We start from the raw sequence: 21,274 nt of genomic DNA, 5'->3' as shown, positions 1-21,274 counted from the left end.
GTTCTCCAATGTGGGTTTGTCTGATGCCTTCTCATGATTAGGTTGAGGTTGTGCATTTTTAGCAAGAATATCACAGAAGTGATGTTGCGTCATCAGCAGATACATGAGGACAACCTGTCTCATTACTGTCGATGTTAACTTTTTAACTTGATTAAGGTGATATCTGCCAGATTTCTCTACCCTTTGTAACCAGGAAGTATCTTGTAGTGAGATATTTTGAGATTCTGCAAATACACTGTTTTTCATCATACGTTTTCCCACTAATTTTTGTATCTATCAATAATTCTTGCCTATAATAATTATCACTGTGTTATTTACTTAATAATGATTTTCTATTTCCATCATTCATTTCCACATTTATTAATTAGAATTCTATTATAAGTAAGAGTTGTCCCTTACCCCTCATGTATTTGTTTATTCATTTATTTATTTAGGTCGATATAGACTAACAAGACTTATTTTATTCAGTGAGTTCTAATCCATTACTAACCAGACTCATATTCAAACAATAGGAACAAAAATTTCTAAGTATTTTCTCAACTATTGAGAGAACACCCCCCCTCAAATCAACTACTAAAAAATCCTGAACTTGATTTAAAGTGATTTTTCGTTATTTCTCCTCTGAAATTTGTACTAATCTACCTGTTAAACAAAAATTTTCCTCTCCTCCTATCCAAAGACCACGTTTACTCCTCATCACTATTGAAACTTTCCAAAAAGAAAAAAATTTTTCATTCAAAGAGAAGGCAAATTCAGTTTCATTTTAATAGAACAAAAACAATAATATCAGAATAATAACAACAAAAGGCTACTAATTACCTGCAATCACTGTCTTTTTTGTTGTTGTTGTTAAAAATGAACCTGGGGGTATTTATTCAATACCCAGTTCCTACTCTGATGAAAGTCTTCACTTTTTCACCCCCCTCCACCTATAGCAGAGCATAGGCAGGGAATTCAGAATATATGTATATGTGGGGTGCTGGAACTATTATATATAACAGTTAATTGGATATAGCTAAAATCCACAAATGAGAAGAAACAAAAAGGCACACCCCTGTGGACCATTACTAACTATGACCATAATATTTGGGCAGACTTCACCACCTACATTGACACTAACCCTACAAAAACCAAAGGAGAAGAAAGAGCAGACAGGGAAGCCTGCTTGCCAGAGAAGCATTAATGCTAAGAGTACAGTGTGTTCTCATTATATTGATAAATACAATATATGCTGTCTTTTAGTTAGAAAAATAAAATGGTTAAAACACAAAAGCTAGGGATTGGCTTTCATGTACGTACTACCCATCAAGGTCTGGAAAGCCAGGACAGAAGAGGGAAAAAATAGGCTGGACTTTACTTAAGTCTGACCCTTTAAGTCATACTTCTGCTATGGTTGCTCTTAAAAATTAAAGGAACAGGCTGAACATAGAATACAAAAGATCAGTAGATCTGGAGATGAAGCTGACCACAGAAATTGATCATTACAGCACGTCAAGGTTTTGGCAATTTTTGAAGGGCTGCGACTTGCAAAAATACTGGTAAGAGAAATAGTACTGGCCTTATGGATAAGTGCCCTATCACACTAACACAGAAACTAAGAATGTTTCCTATCACAACCCAGAAAATAAGAACTGGCCCATCCACCCATTCATCCATCTGACTGTAATAAACCAAGCTCACACTAGCTATCAAATCCTAGCTGAAAAAACAAGAGGGCATCATTGTCTGAGAGCCGGAAGGTAGGGCTCATTGGGGAAGCAAAAGATGGAGGAGACCTGGAATTCCAGGGCCAGGAATCTTTCAGAAAGGGCTGCTTTTGCTCTTCTTTTTCCACCTGTTCTGCAGAGGCCTCAGTACATCTTCCCACATCATCCCCCGCCTCTCTCCCTCAGCCCATCAATGAGTAAAAGGGATATGCCCACGTGCACATCCACGTGACACATTCACCCCACCGCTGCTGAGTCTTCTTATATTTGCCTTCACTTAAAGGACAAGTTTAGAAACATTACTCTCCACTTATATGCAGTTTTAAAAAAATTTATATAGCCATACCTTTTTTTTTAATTAATTAATTTATTTATTTTTGGCTGCATTGGGTCCTCGCTGCTGCGTGCAGGCCCTCAAACAACGTTTTAAATATGTTTTAAATATGTTCTAAGACAAAATTCAGCATGGAATCTCAAAAACGTCTATTAACTCCAGCATGGCAGATTCCTTTATCCTGTGCCACCTCAAAGTTTTATTCTTCTCCAGCCAACAGGGATCACAGCCAAAGGTTGTTTATAGACGTGTTCAGTCCCTTCCCATTCAGGTCCTTAAACTACAGGAACATCGATATGGCCACTTGCCTGGGCATCCTCATTTTTCCTCTGCCCCAGCTTCATACTCAGATAATGGGGAGAAAAAGGAGTTAAGTGAAAAGATGGCAAGTGGAGACAGTGCTAAAGGGTGATTTGGGGGGAACAACTGGATCTCTTATAATTCCAGCAGGCTTTACGTAAGCCACCCTAAACAAACATGTGATATGAGTAAAAACTGTGTTTATTTTGCAAATGTAACTTCAAATTTCTTGGCACTCCACTCCTCCATCCCCCCATCCCAGTCCTTCCACAGTGCCCCACCCTAAATCCCTTCCTATAGCAATTCTGGAGCCCCCGTTCTTGACAAGAACAGCTGCACCCATTCATCCTCTGGGTGCGCGCTGTGGCACCAGCAGTAAAGGCAGGTCGTGTCGGTGCCCCAGGACTTGGAAGGAGGATTGGTGGGTGAGAAGCTGTTCCCTGCCATCCACTGCCAGCTGGCAAGGGGTAGAAGTTCAACTTCTCAGGCCGTGTAATGGTAGGTATGTGCTCCACTTAAAATTTTTTTTTTAAATATGTATTTTTAAAATTTATTTTTGGCTGCGTTGGGTTTTCGTTGCTGCGCGCGGGTTTTCTCTAGTTGCAGCGAGTGGGAGCTACTCTTCGTTGCAGCGCACGGGCTCTAGGGTGCGCGGGCTTCAGTAGTTGCGGCGCGTGGGCTCAGTAGTTGTAGCTCTCGGGCTCTAGAGTGCGGGCTCAGTAGTTGTGGCGCACAGGCTTAGTTGCTCCGCGGCATGTGGGATCTTGCCGGGCCAGGGATTGAACCCGTGTCGCCTGCACTGGCAGGCGGATTCTTAACCACTGCGCCACCAGGGAAGTCCCTCGCCACTCAAGTTTGACATGGCCCAGACAAATGGGTCAGGTTCTCCCTGTGGTGGTACGTTACTTCCCTAACACAGCAAGGAAACTGCTTAAATGAGTCATCACCTTTTTAACAGGGCTACTAACTTCAAGCAAAGGCCTTGCCTGAAGAAATGCTGTCAGACCCAACCATCTGTGTCCTGCCTTTCATAATTCCATGTTGGACAAGATTCCTGGATCAAGCGCATTCGAAACGCTGCTGAGCAACAGCTGAAAGTACCAGATGACGCAAGAAAGGTTTTCCTTTTCCCCGGGTCCCAGTAATTGCGCCTCTAGGACACAAGTCCTCCAGTCAGTGACTCCCGCCAGCTTCCATGACATTGAAGGGAAGCTGCCTTTTCTGCTGTTTCTTACGTAAACAGTATTTGGGTTGAAAGAAGCTGATGAAGCTACCCCTGATAAACAGAAGTGAAGGGGCAGAGCCACAACTGAGCCAATTTGGAAGCATTACAGCTTGCAGGAGACACACATAGGAAGCACAGTCAACTCTGTGAGCTGGACCTACATAGGAAAGCATTCAGAGGAAAGAGCTTAAATTCCTGGTGTCCTCTGAAGATGAAAAATTTTATACTTACATGCATTTTGTAAGACAATGAACGGTGAAGAACCGTATATTGTACTATAAATAGCTGCAGCACAAAGGGAACCTCAGCCTTAACCAGAATTATTCTTAACAAGCAAAGTATATTTATGTGTTACCTATAGAAATAAACACTTTTTTAAATGACGGAAGAAGCAGTCATAGAGACAGAATCCAGTCAAGCACAATGTGGATAAGCCCCATTGGTGGCTGTCAAAGCCACCAATAGCTCCATTATAACCTACTCATTTCTCAGTTCAAAAATGAGAGACAATCACCACCACCACCACATTTTTTTTACTCTGAAAAAAAAAATAGGGCAAGTTAATTAAGAACATTTGATTACTGTAATTCACGCCCATCTTCAGTCAGGCTCTTAGCCAGACCTATGAGTACAGAAATGGTCCTTTAATGTCCTGGAGTGTCACCTAATGGGAAACAGACTTTGGAGAATGTAAGAAGTACCATAGTTTAGTTTGGAGTATGTTTTCGTTCTGTTTTTCAAATATCTTTTTGTCATTTTTAACAGCCATTATGGGTTTATTTGCTTTTAATGCAGCCTAAAAGTAAAATTGTTTTTAGAGTAAAGCTGGGTAAATGGAATCAGCATTAGGGAAGTGTGAATGAGCATGTGAACAGAGGGAAAAGAAAGGATTAAGAAGAAGAGAACTATGGGGGAAGATGACCAGGGAATGTCTATACTAAGAAAACCAGGAAAGTTAGACTCTGTTCTAGAGATCTCTCAGACAAACCATGGCCTGTCTTCATTCATTTGTACAACATTAGCCCTAACATTTGATATCCAAAGTGTCAATGGCTAATGGTTACCATTCATTCAAAGTCTAGAACGCCACTATGTAATGAGCTTTCTGCAAAGATGGAAATGTTCTGTTCTGTGCTGTCTAACCTGCTAGCCACTAGCCACATGTAGCTACTGAGTACTTAAAATGTGATCAGTGCAAACAAAGGAATGAATCTCTAATTTTAATTTTAGTTAGATGTAAATAGACACCTGTAGGCTTATCTAGAAGAGAGACTGGGATTAATTTCAAAGGCTTGTTTAGAAACGTCACTTCATTTATGTTTAATAGATTTTGCATACATGAATTAAATAAGATTCCATGGCAGACACAGCTCTTGCTGGCTGTTCCATCTCACACTTTTTGCTCTTATAATTATCTGGCTCTTTATCAGTTTAATGTCTCCCTGCTAGATCAGAAGCTCCAGGAGGACAGCACTGGGACTGCCTTATTCACCTCTCTGTCCTGGCCCGGAACAGGGCCTGGCACATTGTACACTCAGTAAAAAAAGGAAGCATACTCCCTGGAAGGCTTATGTATAGAAAGATGCTCCTGCAAATCTAGGTCTCATTTTAAAAACCACTTCCAAGTTGCACAGATCAATAGTATTCTTGGTAGATAACCTAATTTTTCCCCATTTTAATTTCCTCTACCCATTACTCACACAAAAGTAAACATTTCTCACCACAGGATGTACATATACAATATTGCCTTTTTATTTTAAAAATTCAATTTATTTCATGATTTTCCTAAAATGAACAACTTCTAAACCATTATGTATTCCTTTTATTCTTCCCCCAAAAACACTTCAAGCTCAACTGTACCACTTACCCGATATTTCATAAGCTAAACACAGGGCGCCCAGATGCAGATTGGTTAAAAATGGTCTATAACATCTTTCTAGCTGCTTTGCTTACAAAGCAAAGGATATATATGTAAAGCATATATATTTGTATACAAAGCATATGTGTGTGTATGTATCATGTTTACATACACATATTCATACACACACAGGCACATATACACATACATACATATCCACACACCTATATATCTACACACATATATGCACTCTATTGGGCTTTCAATTGTCAAGTCCTTTATCATGCATTCTATTTATCTACCTAGTTCTACTCTTAAAGCCATGTAATTTGTCAGAAAGAACTGGATTGGAATTCTAGCTCTTCTGCTTTTTAGATATGCACTCTTGGGCAAATTACTTAGACACTCTGGGCTTCAGTTTTATAAGTTTGTTGAAAGGATTAGATGGTATACTGGCTAAGAAAGCAACTACATGAACACAGACAAGATTTAAAGTGAGCAGGGCCTGAAGGTTAAAAGCAGATTTAAGGGCAAGCTACTAATCAGGGATTGAAAAAACAAAGGAAAGAGATACATCACAGTCTTAATACAGTGGGAGAAGAACTCATTCAAAAAAGACATTTCTATGCCTGATAAATATTGAATGAAAGGCCTTTCTCTGCTCTTTGGAAATGGTTCAACTCAGGCTACCTTTGCAGAATCACAATAATTTATATTATCTATAACTGTGGCTAATCTGTCACCTGTTTATCTGACTATTCAGGTAAGGCCACTGACTATTCAGCCTCCAAACCTCACATCTGGTAAATTTCTAAGCACCTTAGCCTATTCTAGAGCTTCTTCAACACTCAGAGGGCATTTAGAAATAGAACCAAAGTAAATAACAGCTTTAACAGTTTCTATAAAGAATCCAGGGTATGTAGCAATAAAGTACTCCTTTAAAAAGTTAACCTCTGTATTTTGTTTCTAGACTCCCTGGCAGAGAAGTACATAAAGAGTCAAGATCCTAGGAAATCATGTCAACAGGAAAGAGGGAAAAATCAGTGCAGTCATCCATACCTCAGCTTCCTGTAGGGTCCCGTGGTTTAGGCACACCATGTCTGGGCAAGTGATGGGAGACCCACATCCTTCTCGGATTGCCAGCTGCATGTACTGTTTCAGACACTAGGAGTTAAGAAGAAAAAAGACAGATAATTACCCACCACATTACAGAAGCACCAAGGTTATATAACCGCCACTGCCTCTTCTTCCTTAATTGGCAGACCTGGGGCTCTTGTACTCAGGAAACATAAGTTATCATGAGTGTGAATACTAAGAGCCATCACTCTGGAAAGAATGCAGAGACAGGTAATTAATTATGTATGACTTCATCCTAAGAATACTGAGTTTATCCAAGGCAACAAGTCAATGCCTGTATGCTCACACATTTCATCCACCATAGATTGGGAAAAGGAGAAATGTTCTTTCGCACTAATGGCAAAAGTCTTCTTTGTACTTTTTTTTTTTTTTTAAGTTACATGACTTCCCGGTTCCATTTTTTACCCAGTGGTCCTCTCCCTCAAAATTTGCAGGGAAGTAGAACTCTGTGACCCTCGTGCTGAGCTTGCCCATCAGTATCAAAATAAGATTAAGGCACTGGCTCACCTATGAATACTCTCAATAGCAAATACACCTGGAAGAAGAAGTGTCAAAGACAATTTGGGAGAATGAGACCTTCCCAGAACTATAGGCCTTGGTAGATGCTATGATGAGGAAGTTTGAGGAGAACCCGGGGAGAGAAAAAATTAGATAGGAGATAAGAAATCCAGAGAGAAGAAGTAGAACACCGTAGACAAACTTGGTCTACTCATTGCCTGTTGCATGTGGATCTTGGGCACTGGGTGGAGAAGTGAGTCAGATTGAAAAGGAACTGAGAGCGTTATGAAGACCTCTGACCCCTCCCTTCTTCCTTCCAACCCATCCCCACAGGCCCACAGGGAATTAAAAGGCATAGTTCTGGGAGATCAAACTCTTAAGAAATTCAAAACCTGGCTCCTCAATTTCTACTAATTTGCATATAACTGGTGAGCTCTTTTCTATATGCATGATGAAAAAAAGTCAAGCTCAAATGTTTGAAGAGGACACCCCCTAAAATACATAAGCGTCAATAAATTAATGACTCTTACAAAGTAATGATTAGCCATAATTTGGTTCCAATTTTTACAACTCTATACATTTATGTATCAACCTGCTACATTAAAAATACTGCTGTCACACCTTTTATAAAAGCTTAACTAGTAAATAAATCCTAATGACATAATTGTGAAATCTTTTCCTTTCATTGACCATCTTTATGCATTTTCCCTGTCTGAAAATAAAACTATCACAATTGTATTATTTCAGAAAAACAATCATGTATTTATCTGATTGAAGTTACTGTTACAATGTACTAATGAATTAATGACTAAGGCAAACCATTTAAACCATATTTTTAACTCTGTAAGTACTTAAAAATTCCCTTTTCCAAGGAGTCAGTTTTTTATCACAGAAAAAAACTAGAAAATAACCTAAATATCCAAAATAGAAAAATGCGTCAATAAATTATACTAAATTCATGCAATAGAATGCTGAAGAATCAAGAAAAATATTTTCAAATGATGTTTAAAGACATGGGAAAATGCTTAAGATTTAGTATGAATTGGGGAATAAAAGATGATTTAGTGTGAATTGGGGAATAAAAGATGATTTAGTGTGAATTGGGGAATAAAAGATGATTTAGTGTGAATTGGGGAATGAAGGATGATTTAGTGTGAATTGGGGAATGAAGGATGATTTAGTGTGAATTGGGGAATGAAGGATGATTTAGTGTGAATTGGGGAATGAAGGATGATTTAGTGTGAATTGGGGAATGAAGGATGATTTAGTGTGAATTGGGGAATGAAAGATGATTTAGTGTGAATTGGGGAATGAAAGATGATTTAGTGTGAATTGGGGAATAAAAGATGATTTAGTGTGAACTGGAGAATAAACAATATCTGAGAACAGAGCCCTCTTAAGTCACTCTGCCCCTACAATTGACCACGTATAGATATATTTTAACTTTCACTTTTTTGCTCAAGAGAAGAGTGAACAATCACTTGCTCTAGGAGTTACTACGCCAGACAAGGTCTCCAGTACGAGGAAGAATGATAAGAAAGCAGTAGCAAGGAAATGTGGGGAAGAACGTCAATGTACAGGCAAAACTCGAGAGGAACTGCAAAAGTGGCTCAAGAAAAATAGTGTCACACTAAGGGACAAATAAATGAGTAAATGATGTGAAGCCTTGTCCAGCCAGCTCTGCCCCTGAGGACCTCTCGGCCTTCCAACTGCCACACAGATTCCAGCGTTCCTGCCTTGATCTCTCCCAGCTGCCACTTGAAACTGATGCAGAAAGAGTGAAAATGTATGGTCTCTAGGCTCAAAGGGAAGATATCTGAGAAGAACAAAGTGAACAGTATAATGAGCGTCAAATCCCAATATCTGGGCTCTAGCCTCAGTGCCACCCTATCAGGTGACAATGGGAACATTACCTAAACCATGACCCCGACTTGCCTCCCTTAATTTTTAAAATGGGGACAATAATACCTGTTACGGCTACTTCACAGGGTTTAAAACACTCATACGCACAAACACAAAGCTAAAATTTTGTACATGGAAGCCCTTCGGAAGTGTGCAAAATGCAGAATATTTAGTCATATTTCTACTGCATTTCACCTGGTCTCAGACTTCCAAAAACTTTGTGGAGAAATGTTAATCCTTTAGCCTTCTAAGATTATTCTTTCTCCACTCCCTTCAGGAAACCTGTTAAACCACTTGTGGTAGAGAAGCTCCATAAACAGAGCAGATATTTATAAGAGAACATCACACACACCTCTATTCAAGCCTCTCTGTAGAACTATTTATTTACATCTATAGAAAAGGCTTAGAGTTAAATAGGAACTAAAGAGACTATGTGAGTCTTTATAGGCAAAAAAATTCATCTCAACTTATACTGCAAATTTGTAAAGCTGAAATCTAAGCTTTCCCAAGAGTTTATAATGTATGTCCTATTTGCTAATGTAATGCTGTTAGATACACTGCAACCAGGATACATAAACCCAGTGAATTTTGAAGCTTCCCACAAAGACTCTCCTGACCACAATATTATCTGACCTGTGCTTTTAGGAGAGAAGTTAGAGGTGCATACACTGACTACAGGGTCTAAGTATATGACCTTTTTTTTTTTTTTTTAATTCTGAAAAACACTGGTTCAAAATAGAGATTTGTAAGTGCACGTTGCTAAGTGATGCTACAGCACAGGCACTTGACACTCCCTCACTACGGGCATGCATTTCTATTCAAAGGCAAAGAGGGAAAACAACCAGCCCATGTTACTGCCTCTTACTGAATTTTCAAGTAACTTAGGTTCATTATATGTCTTCTATTAGCTTTCACAAAAATTTAATCTCAAACCCTCCCTCTCTTCTTTAGTACCTCTGGCTAAAGCACAAAAGAACCATAAGCATTCACACGAACCCCTGTGCACATTACACAAACTAAACCTACGTACAATGGTTAACAATTCTGGGAGAAATGGCATCTAGCTTGTAAATAAAGAAAGAGAAACACAGAAAGAGAAAAAAGAAAACTGCCGTCATTTAGTCACATTAAAAAAAAATCACATTCCATTAAACAACAGCATTAAACAAATGTCTAACTATGCAGTTTTCATAACAGCTAACAAATTCTAAGGGAAATGTTTCAAAAATTGAACTTTTCAAAAATCTTTTTTTTTTAAATAATTAATTTTATTTATTTATTTATTTTTGGCTGCATTGGGTCTTCATTGCTGCGCACGGGCTTTCTCTAGCTGTAGCGAGTGGGGGCTACTCTTCGTTGCGGTGCGCGGGCTTCTCATTGCAGTGGCTTCTCTTATTGCGGAGCACGGGCTCTAGGCACACAGGCTTCAGTAGTTGTAGCACACGGGGGCTCAGTAGTGGTGGCTCGTGGGCTCTAGAGCAGAGGCTCAGTAGTTGCGGCACACGGGCTTAGTTGCTCCGCGGCATGTGGGATCTTCCCTGACCAGGGCTCAAACCCGTGTCCCCTGCATTAGCAGGTGGATTCTTAACCACTGCGCCACCAGGGAAGCCCCTTTTTTTCACATCTTTATTGGAGTATAAATGCTTTACAATGTTGTGTAAATTTCTGCTGTACAACAAAGAGAATCAGCTATATGTATACATATATCCCCATAACCCCTCCCTCCCACCCTCCCTATCCCACCCCTCTAGGTCATCACAAAGCACCGAGCTGATCTCCCTGTGCTATGCAGCAGCTTCCCACTAGCCATCCATTTTACATTTGGTAGTGTATATATGTCAATGCTAGTCTCTCACTTCATCCCAGCTTCCCCTTCCTGCGTCTTTATTCCTGCCCCGATGACCCAAAAAATAATGAAACAATTTTTTCTTTTAAATCGCCAATATTCCATTTAGTTTGATAGAACATAGAAACATCTTTAGGTCATTAAGGGTCATGTATAATAATGATTGTTCCTCAAAATCATTCCACAGCCCTCAAGGATTCAGATGGGATCTAACCAAGGATTTAACCATCAAACACCTGGTGAACCAGATAACGTGTCTCTTCCAACCCTGAGAGCCTATGAATTATGTACAGTGGAGTCTTCCCAGAAAGGGGTTTCTTCTAGGCCCCTTTCAGGGATGTTATCTTCCAGTTGACCAAAGGGCATTCTTCATTAGGTATTCTCATCTATTAGGTGGACAAGGCAAAAAGGGCTACAACATTCAGACAAAGCTCCTATGTATCCACCACAAGAATTACACACACACACACACACACACACACACACACACACACACCAATATATTTACTACACAACTGCTCATTCTCTGTTACTAGATTATAGCTTTCTTAAAGGTTTTTTCTAAGGAAAAAAAAAGCATCACAATGAATAGTTGATGGAACTGGATTCTAATGATCAAGATTGAAGTACAAGCTCTAAAAGTCTCCTCTGCATCTTGGGCAAGTCATTAACCTCTCTCGCTGCAGCACTCACAATTATAAGATGGGACAATACCACCTGCCTAGCCTACTCTCAGGGAAATGGAGAGTCCTCCCTGAGGATAAATACATGAAAATACTCTGAAAAGTGAAAGAGGCATGCAAATTTAGAGAAGAAGAGGATGAAATAGAAGTCTCTGAACTTCAGGCAGGCATGCAGAAATGAAAGCCCCAAAAGAGACGTGACCCCAAGAGGGTGGGGAGGGGAGGTAAGAGGACAATAGGCATTGTTGGGAGAAGAGAGGTAATGAGTGCCATTAACTGAAAGTTTAAATTGAGTCCCAGGATCGTGGACACTTCTAGGTGCCGGTGCTGGGGTTCTGAGGTCAAATAAAAACTGGCAGCCCACATGGCTTGAAGCTGAGTTGGTGGACTTATTGACCTAGGGTTTCTCATCCCTAGCTCAGCCATGGGTGGGAAAGAAGGTGATGAAGGGGAAGTACTTGAGGCCAAAATCTAGACAGGCCTTGAGTAAGTGTCTGTTTTGCTTTTTATCATTCCTAGTACAATGCTGTACACTAAAATGGATATTTAATAAAATGCAGACTAACACTTCTCGGCCTTGGTACACAATTACATCACAATGTCTCAAGTGTGTTCTAAATAACATCTCTTATTGAAGCCAATATTCTGTTTACTCCAGTTCAGACTATGATGTGTGTACATGATCCAAGAATAATGCCTTCTTTGTTGGATGCCGTTGAGCTAAATTATTAGTACAACTCAAGATGGTATCTCTTCCAATTCAAAAAGCCTTTTAACACACCCAAAGTATCCTGGCTTGGAAACATATAATGGGTTCAAAAAAATTCAAATAAATCAACAACCCATAGCTAAGCAGTAAGTTGTTTCCTGGTATAGCATGATCCTAAAACTTTTTTCTTACAAAACCCCTTTCAGAAATCTTGACTTTTCACAAATACGATATTCCTAGTGACGGGGATCACCTTCATACCCCTTTGCCAACCACACAGGACATCAGAGGACTGATAGGAAAACCTGGTACCAGATGACTACAAAGAAGCCCCAAATCAAACAATAAACCATAACTAATGTTAAAAAGAGACCTTAGTTTTACATTTCTCATCCTTAAGCTTCTCTTATTCGAGAAAGCCTTCCTTGCCTTGGACCCCAGTCTGATGCAATGCCCAGACTGTCTGCTCTCTCACAGCACCTTGATGACCAGCTAGCACAGTACTTTTCAAACTGGGTGCAAAGGTGCATTCTTGGGAGCTCCCAAGTTCTCCATGGCTAGGTTTTCCCCCCCATTTTATGTTTATTTAATGGTATTAATAAAAGCAGAGAACACCCATTTCCACTCAATGTCAACGCTCACACTTGTGCTGGTGGGGCAGTCCTGTTTTGCCAAGCAGGAATGCTTTCATTGTCACAGGCTGATGAAAAAACAATGGAAGTATCTGGGCCAAGTGAAAGCTGTACAAATCAAGATTTTTAGTGATTTCAACACAGAAAAGTGGCAAGATCACTGAATTACCACTTGTTCACTGGAACACACCAAACTCAGAGCCTAACTGTTAAAAGTCGTTTAGTGGAAACTAAACATCGCCCATCACATTAATGTTAACTTAAATTTTATTGGTCTATAATTTTAGTTAATATTCAGCTTATGCATTTATTCTGATGTTCTTGTTGTTTGAGATAGAAGTTTAATGTGCTTATCCCTTGTATTATGTTTTATCAGTTTAAGTGAGTTTAAAATTATTTTTATTTTAGCCTATCTCAGTATTGGGGTTCAAATTATTTTCCCCTTCAAAAGGAATCCCTACAAATCCATCAAAAGGAGGAGAACAGTGTGATTCTCAACGGCAGTGGGGCTGGTAGTATGGCATTTTCCCTTGAGGATGTATTAGAATATCAAGCCCTCCAAAGAGAATTTTATAAACTATACAACCGCCTCCTCTCCTCCAATTCTCCAGAAGACTCGGATTTTCCTCCCTACTTGCCAATATTCCCATCAACACCTTAGGTAACACTAGATGTTAACAACTGAAGCACGTTGTACATGGAAATCATGCAGCGATTATCATCCTACATTGCAGGAGACTGTGAACTTGCATGTCTCTCCAGTAGCCCAGGCACCCTTCAAGGTCTGGATCCTGTCTTACTCCTCTTCATATCCTCTGGAAACACCCATCACAGGAGCTGGTACGTGGTAGACACTCAGACATCTGTGGGAGCTGGAAGCATGAATCTACCACCTACCAGCTTTGCGGCAAAAACTCCTTCTGCCCCAATCACTGAAACATCAACCCACCCCACCTGCAGCATTCCTCTCTTCTCTTCTCCTTTGACACATATGAGCCGATACCACCTTCCAGGGTCAACTCCACTGTTTTCTAGTTCCCATTCCCTGCTGACTTTCAGGAAATTTACCCTATTGATCATCTATTTTCTTTCCTATGTCTTGAATATTTCCCCATGTATTGGGTTCTTCTCCAGCAGTTAAACATGCCTAAAAATATCCTACTTAAAGAAAAACAATAATAAAGCAGCAAAGAAAAATAGCCCTCCCTTACTCCTCTTGCTGGCTGTACACTGCCTTCTTCATTCCTCTCTTCAGTCAAGTGTGTGAAAGAGCTGTCTGTCCTCACCTCCTTCACCAGCCCCATCCCCATTCCTCCCCTACAGTTTCCCTGAAGTGGGTGCCAAAGCCAGCAGCCACCTCCATGTCACTACATCCATACACATTTTCTTTCTTCCTGACCTCTCGGCGGTCTAAGACCCAATGAACCACCCCTACTTTCTTGGAACTTTCTCCTCCCTTGCCTTCAGAATTCCACACTTCTCTGAGTTTCATTCTTCTTCTCTGGCCATTCCTCCTCAATCCCTTTTACTTCCTCTACTCAATTTTTAAAAGCTGGAATTTCAGGATGGGATTGAAACTCTTTTCTTTTCACACTTTCTTTTTGGTCACCTCATTAACTAGATATAACTAGTTATTTATTTGGTCCACTGCCTATTTGTTCTCAGGTCCATTCCCCACTTCCTGCTCTGCTCCATAACGCAGAGAATGTGTTTCCCGGGTACCAGGGAGACTTGGCCAATGGGAGGAATTACTGAAAAACCAGAAGGTGGGAGGAGGGAAGGAGCCTGGGCATTTCCACCTCCACCCCTTTGCTTTCTGTACTGACCTCCGACAGTGGCTGCATCTCCTGCTCCTCCTGGACAGGACCCTTCTCCATGGCTCTACCTCCCACAATGGCTCTAGCTCTCACCAGATACCCTAACTCCTATTCTAGTAATACCTTTTCTTCCTCTTGTCCCCTAGCTTCCAGGGGAGTGCTGCTTCCTGTTGTTGCTAATATCTAGGTGCTTCACTGCCCTATTTGGCTTCTCAGTCCTCCATCACCTTTATAACCAATCACCTGAATGAAACTTCCTGTTTTGAAAGACCAGGAGTGATTTCCATTCTCCTGGTCGAATCTCAACCAATAAATCAATGAATCCTAAATTTACCCTTTCAGGCCAGGTCTCTCCACATGTGCTCCAAAGCTGCACATCAAACTGGGTACTTAGCATACTGGGCCCTGAATGGCTCATAGGGACCTCACACTCAAATGCAAAGCTGAATTCATGATCCCCTCCCCCAAATCCAATCCTTGTCCTGTGTCTTCTATCTCTAGGAATGGCATTTCCATCCACGCTGTTGTACAACCCAGAAACCTAGGAGTCACCTATGACACCTCTTTCTCTCTTACCCCTATATCCAATAAATGCCTACTACACATCTTCACCTGGTTGTCTTATCACAGCCTCAAACTTGACTTAGCAGAGCTTTGGAATCCGCTTGCCCCATTATATCAACACACATGTTTCCCCACATCCCCAGGCTTCCTATCTCAGTAACTGGAACCAATTACCTACTTGCGGAGCCAAAACAAAAACATCCCTGATTCCTCTCTTCCTCAAACTCCACAACCAAAACAGGTCCCAAATCTAACCACTTCCTACCACACCCACTGCAATTCAAGTCACCATCATTCTTTCAAAGACCCCTGCAAGAGCTTTCTCAGGGGTCTCTTGGCTTCTACTCTATAGGGCAGCCAGAGTGCTCTTTATACATTTTTTAAATAAAAATCATATATTATTTTCCTGCCCCAAACCCTCCAATGAATGTGCACCTCACTTAGATTGCCTCTCAAACTCGCTACCATGCCTCACAAGGTCCTACACGTTCCAACTCCAAGCTACTGCCCCGACCTCATTCCTACCGCATTCCTCCCTTATTCTGGGAACACAAGCCTTCTATTTCTCCAACATGCCCAACTTGTTCCTGTCCTAAGGCCTTTCTTGATATTTGCATTTCCTCTCCCTGGGATGCTCGTCCCCCAGATGGCTCACTCTCACTTCATTCAGGGCTCTGCAGAGCACAGAACCCCAAAGAAAAGGATATAAGACAAATATGTTTTTATAGACAAGAAACACTGGAAACTACGAGACCCCCATTGGGAAGGGCAGCTGTGATATTGTGATTTATATTAAGAAAAACATACTTGGTCTTCATCCTTTTTCTAGCACAGAGCTTCTAAAACCCTTGTAATTTCCTAAGTGGTAAGAGAATTGTGTCTTTTGTTATGTTAATGAAATGACTTTTTTTTTTAACTTTTTTTTATTGGAGTATAGTTTCTTTACAATATTGTGTTAGTTTATAATGTACAGCAAAGTGAATCAGCTATACGTATACATATATCCCCTCTTTTTTGGATTTCCTTCTCATTTAGGTCACCAGAGAGCACTGTGTAGAGTTCCCTGTGCTATAATGTAGGTTCTCGTTAGTTACCTATTTTATACATAGTATCAACAGTGTACATATGTCAATCCCAATCTCTCAATTCATTCACCCCACCTTCCCCCTTGGTATCCATACGTTTTTTTTTGTTTGTTTGTTTGTTTTAATAGAAATTTATTTTTATTATTTATTTATTTATTTATTTATTTTATTCATTGATTTTTGGCTGTGTTGGGTCTTTGTTGCTGCGTGCGGGCTTTCTCTAGTTGCGGCGAACGGGGGCTACTCTTTGTTGTGGTGCACAGGCTTCTCATTGCAGTGGCTTCTCTTGTTGCGGAGCACGGGCTCTAGGCACACGGGCTTCAGTAGTTGTGGCACACGGGCTCAGTAGTTGTGGCTCACGGGCTCTAGAGCAGAGGCTCAGTAGTTGTGGCACACGGGCTTAGCTGTTCCACAGCATGTGGGATCTTCCCGGACCAGGGCTCAAACCCGTGTCCCCTGCATTGGCAGGCGGATTCTTAACCACTGCGCCACTATCTCAGGGAAGTCTGGTATCCACACGTTTGTTCTCTAAGTCTGTGTCTCTATTTCTCCTTTGTAAATAAGATCAACTATACAAATTTTTTCAGATATTAACCAATATGCGTTAATATATGATATTTGTTTTTCTCTTTCTGATTTACTTCACTCTGTATGACAGTCTCTAGGTCCATCCATGTCTCTACAAATGACCCAGTTTCATTCCCTTTTATGGCTTAGTAATATTCCATTGTATATATGTACCACATCTTCTTTATCCATTCCTCTGTTGATGGACATTTAGCTTACTTCCATGTCCTGGCTATTGTAAATAGTGCTACAATGAACACTGGGGTGCATATGTCTTTTTGAATTATGGTTTCTCTGGATATATGCCCAATAGTGGGATTGTCAGGTCATATGGTAGTTCTATTTTTAGTTTTTTAAGGAACCTCCATACTGTTTTCCATAGTGGCTGTATCCATTTACATCCCCACCAATAATTCATGAAGGTTCCCTTTTCTCCACACCCTCTCCAGCATTTATTGTTTGTAGATTTTTTTGATGATGGCCATTCTGACCAGTGTGAGGTGATACCTCATTGTAGTTTTCATTTGCATTTCTCTAATAATTAGTGATGTTGAGCATCTTTTCATGTGTTTCTTGGCCATCTGTATGTCTTCTTGGGAGAAATGTCTATTTAGGTCTTCCGCCCATTTTTTGATTGGGTTGTTTGTTTTTTTGATATTGAGCTTCATGAGCTGTTTGTATATTTTGGAGAGTAATGAAATGACTTTTGGAATGCCCCCAGGTTACCTAAGGATGGGGGGCTGGTTGCCAGGGGAACCAATGCTATGATTAAAGGATTAGAACTTTCAACTCTCAACCCTCAACTTCCAAGAAGGGGAAAAGGGCTAGAAGTTTAATTGATCACCAATGGTCAATGATTTAATCAGTTGTGCCTATGTAATGAAGCCTCCATAAAAACCCAAAATGATGGGGTTCAGAAAGCTTCCTGGTTGGTAAATACGTGGAGATTTGGGGAGAGTGGTGAGCTGGGTAGGGCTTGGAAGCTCCATGCCCTTTCCCATACTTTGCCCTATGTATCGCTTCCATCTGGCTATTCCTGAGTTATACTTTTTTATAATAAGCCAGTAATCTAGTAAGTAAAATGTTTCTCTGAGTTCTATGAGCTTCTCTAGCAAATTAATCAAATTCAAGGAGGAGATCGTGGGAACCTCTGATTTACAGCCAATCAGTCAGCAGAACAGTTAACAACCTGGGCTTGAGACTGGCGTCCGAAGTCTATGGAGGGAGTCGTAGGAATCTATATCTGAGCCAGTGGTCAGAAGCCCAAGTAACAACCTGGGCTTATGACTGGTGTCTGAATTGGGCAGGTGTGTGTGCTGTCGGGGTCGGGGGAGTCTTGCACAACTGAACCCTTAACCTTCGGAATCTAACACCATCTCCAGACTCTGCTGGTATCCGAAAATTGGTTGGTAGTGCGTGGGGAAGGCCCCCACATACACACACACTGGAACAGGGTACAGGAACCCCAAAGAGTAGCCTTAAGGAGAAGCCCTGGGCAGAAGGAAGAAGGGTGTTTCAACAGGAAGGTAGTGAATATCAAAGATAACACTCACCAGCCTTACTATTCAAATACGTTACTGAAAATGTTTCTTAAACGTTAATGTCCATTCGAATCACTCAAGTATCCTATTAAAAATGCAGATTCTGATTCAGTAGATCTGGGGTGGGGTCTGAGATTCTGCCCTCCTCATAAGCTCCCAGGTCTTACTGATGCTGCTGGCACACAGAATACACTCTTGAGGAACAAGGTCTAGTAACAAAGACTCTCTACATTGGGTGCTTTATAGAATCACCTGGGGAGCTTTCCAAAAGTCCAACGCCCAGGACACAACACAGACCGATCAATTCAGAAATTTCAGAGGGAAGGACCAGGCATCAGTATGTTATATATGCATGTATATGTACTGATATATGCACATGTATATATTATACATATATATACATATATGTATTTTATATATGTATATATGTTTTATTGCTTTTATTCAATGGCTTTTAACATAATTGCAGAGTTGTACAACTATCACACATCGATTTTAGAACATTTCATAATCCCAAAAGAAACCCCATGCCAACTAGTAGTCACTCCCCATTTCCCCCCAAATCCTCCCACCCCAGGTTTAGGCAACCACCAGTCTACTTTCTGTCCCTATGGATTTGCCTATTCTGGATATTTCACATAAACTGAATCATACAATATGTGGTCCTTTGTGACTGGCTTCTTTCAATAGTATATACATGTTTTCATTTCTTTTAGGTATATACTTAGGAGTGGATGTGGTATACGATAACTCTGTGTTTGTCTTTTGAAGAACTGCTAGGCTGTCTTCCAAAGCAACTGTGTCATTTTACATTCCCACCAGCAGAATGAGGGTTCCAATTTTCTTCAAATCCTCACCAGAACTTGTTATTGTCTTTTTTATTCTAGCTATCCTAATGTGTGTAAAGTGGTATCTCACTGTGGTTTTGATTTGCATTTCTCTGATGGCTAATGAATGATTTTGAGCACTTTTTCATGTGCTTATTGATAATCTGTATACCTTCTTTGGCGAAATGTCTATTCAGATCCTTTGCCCATTTTTAATTGTGTTTTTATTATTGAGTTTTAAGAATTCTTTATTTATTCTACATATGCCCCTTATCAGACATGATTTGCAAATACTTTCTCCCATTCTGTAGGTTATCTTTTTACTTTCTTGATGGCATCCACTGAAGTATAAAGGTATTTAGTTTTGATAGAGTCTAAGTTTTTTCCTTTTGTTCACGCTTTGCCTAACCCAAGGTCATTAAATTTTTTCTATTTCCTATATTTTCTTCTAAGATTTTTTTGGCTTTAGCTCTTATAGTTAGGTCTATAATCCATTTTTGAGTTAACGTTTGTCGATGGTGTGAGGAAGCAGTCCAACTTCATTCTTTTGCAAATGGATATCCAGTTGTCTAAGCACCATTTGTTGAAAAACTATTCTGTCCCCTTTGAATTGCCTTGGCACCCTTGATGAAAATCAAGTGACAACATGAGAATTTACTTCTGAACTCTCAATTCTATTCTATTCATCTATCTGTCTATCCTTTTGATGGTATCACACAGTTTTGATTACTATAGCACTGTAGTAAGTTTGAAAGTAGGAAGTGAGTTCTCCAACTTTGTGCTTCTTTTTCAAAATTGTTTTGGCTATTCTAGGTCCATCAAATTTCCATATGAATTTAAGATCAGCTCGTCAATGTCTGCAAAGAAGATGGTTGGGATTTTGATAGGAATTGTGTTGAATCTGTAGATCCGTTTTGGGGAATACTGTCATTTTTAATAATAGTAAGTCTTCTAATCCATGAAATGGGGTATTTAGTCTTCTTGAATTTCTTTCAACAATGTTTTGTAGTTTTCAGAGTATAAGCTTTGTACTTCTTTTTTAAAATTTATTCCCAAGTATTTTATTCCTTTTGATATTATTATAAATAGAATTGTTGTCTTAATGCCATTATCATATTATTCTTTGCTAGTACATAGAAATACAATTGGTTTTTATATTTTGTATTCTGAAACCTTGCTGAACTGGCATCAGTATTTTTAAGCTCTCAAAGTGATTCCAACGTGCAACCAAGTCAGAACCACTAGGTTCAATACCATCCATGCCCTCAGGTCTAATGAAGGAAAATATGTCCATCATCACTGCCTTTATATCATTTTGGAAAATTCATCTTCATAGGGAATACGTGCATCAGCTAGTTCCAGAAGAAATAGTAAAGGAAGTCTAAAGGGGAAATTATATATGCAAATTTTAAATATATATAAAAATTTAAAGTATCTTGAAACACTTTACCCTAAAATAGTGTTGTTACTTTTTCTGGAAAAGGGTACTCAGATCCACCCCGTAAGTTTGAGAACAGTCATTCAATATGGTAGATTAAATCTGGGCCCCAGTTAAAAGTACCTCCAGTTCCCACCAAGCAAGAATGATCAAAAGCTTCTATCCTGATCTCAAGTGATCATGAAACATTTAAGTTAAGAAACTTGGAGAAAGTAATAGCTCTGAAGATAAACCCACTGGAAATGCTGCAGTCCTGTCAGTCCTCACAACGAAGCCAATTAAATCTGCTAACCTGGAAGAACATTTCAATCAGAGCAGGGAGCAGGCACTAGGAGAGCAAAGACCTGCTTCCAACATGAGTAATTCAATAACTCTTCAGTTGACCATTCTGAGGTTTTCCCTTTTGTCTCACCTGTGCTGCCCTTCTTAACAGAGGCAGGCCCCAATTCTGATACTAGTTCCAAAGGGATCCCTCTGTGCCAGATCCCTCCGTGCTATCTTAACAACACAGTACACCCAGAAATGCAACCAATGGTTCCAGGAGAAAAAAAAAAACAACAAGAAGGCTTGCCAAGTTTACATCCTTCCATTTCCTCCAAAGAAAC

General features: G+C 40.1%; 1 protein-coding gene across 2 annotated transcripts in view; it reads right to left on the bottom strand.

Annotated features, from left to right (window-relative positions):
* RNF144B (ring finger protein 144B) overlaps positions 1-21,274 on the bottom strand; it is a 163,870-nt gene that overhangs the window by 26,056 nt on the left and 116,540 nt on the right. For both annotated transcript variants that reach the window (XM_082415253.1, XM_082415252.1), the window contains exon 3: positions 6,483-6,587. In XM_082415253.1, coding sequence (XP_082271379.1) covers positions 6,483-6,587 — 105 coding nt within the window. The remainder of the gene's footprint in view (positions 1-6,482; positions 6,588-21,274) is intronic.

Source organism: Balaenoptera physalus (genome assembly GCF_965194825.1).
Source record: "Balaenoptera physalus genome assembly, chromosome: 11".
Lineage (NCBI taxonomy): Eukaryota > Metazoa > Chordata > Mammalia > Artiodactyla > Balaenopteridae > Balaenoptera > Balaenoptera physalus.
This window is presented reverse-complemented; position numbering and strand designations above follow the sequence as displayed.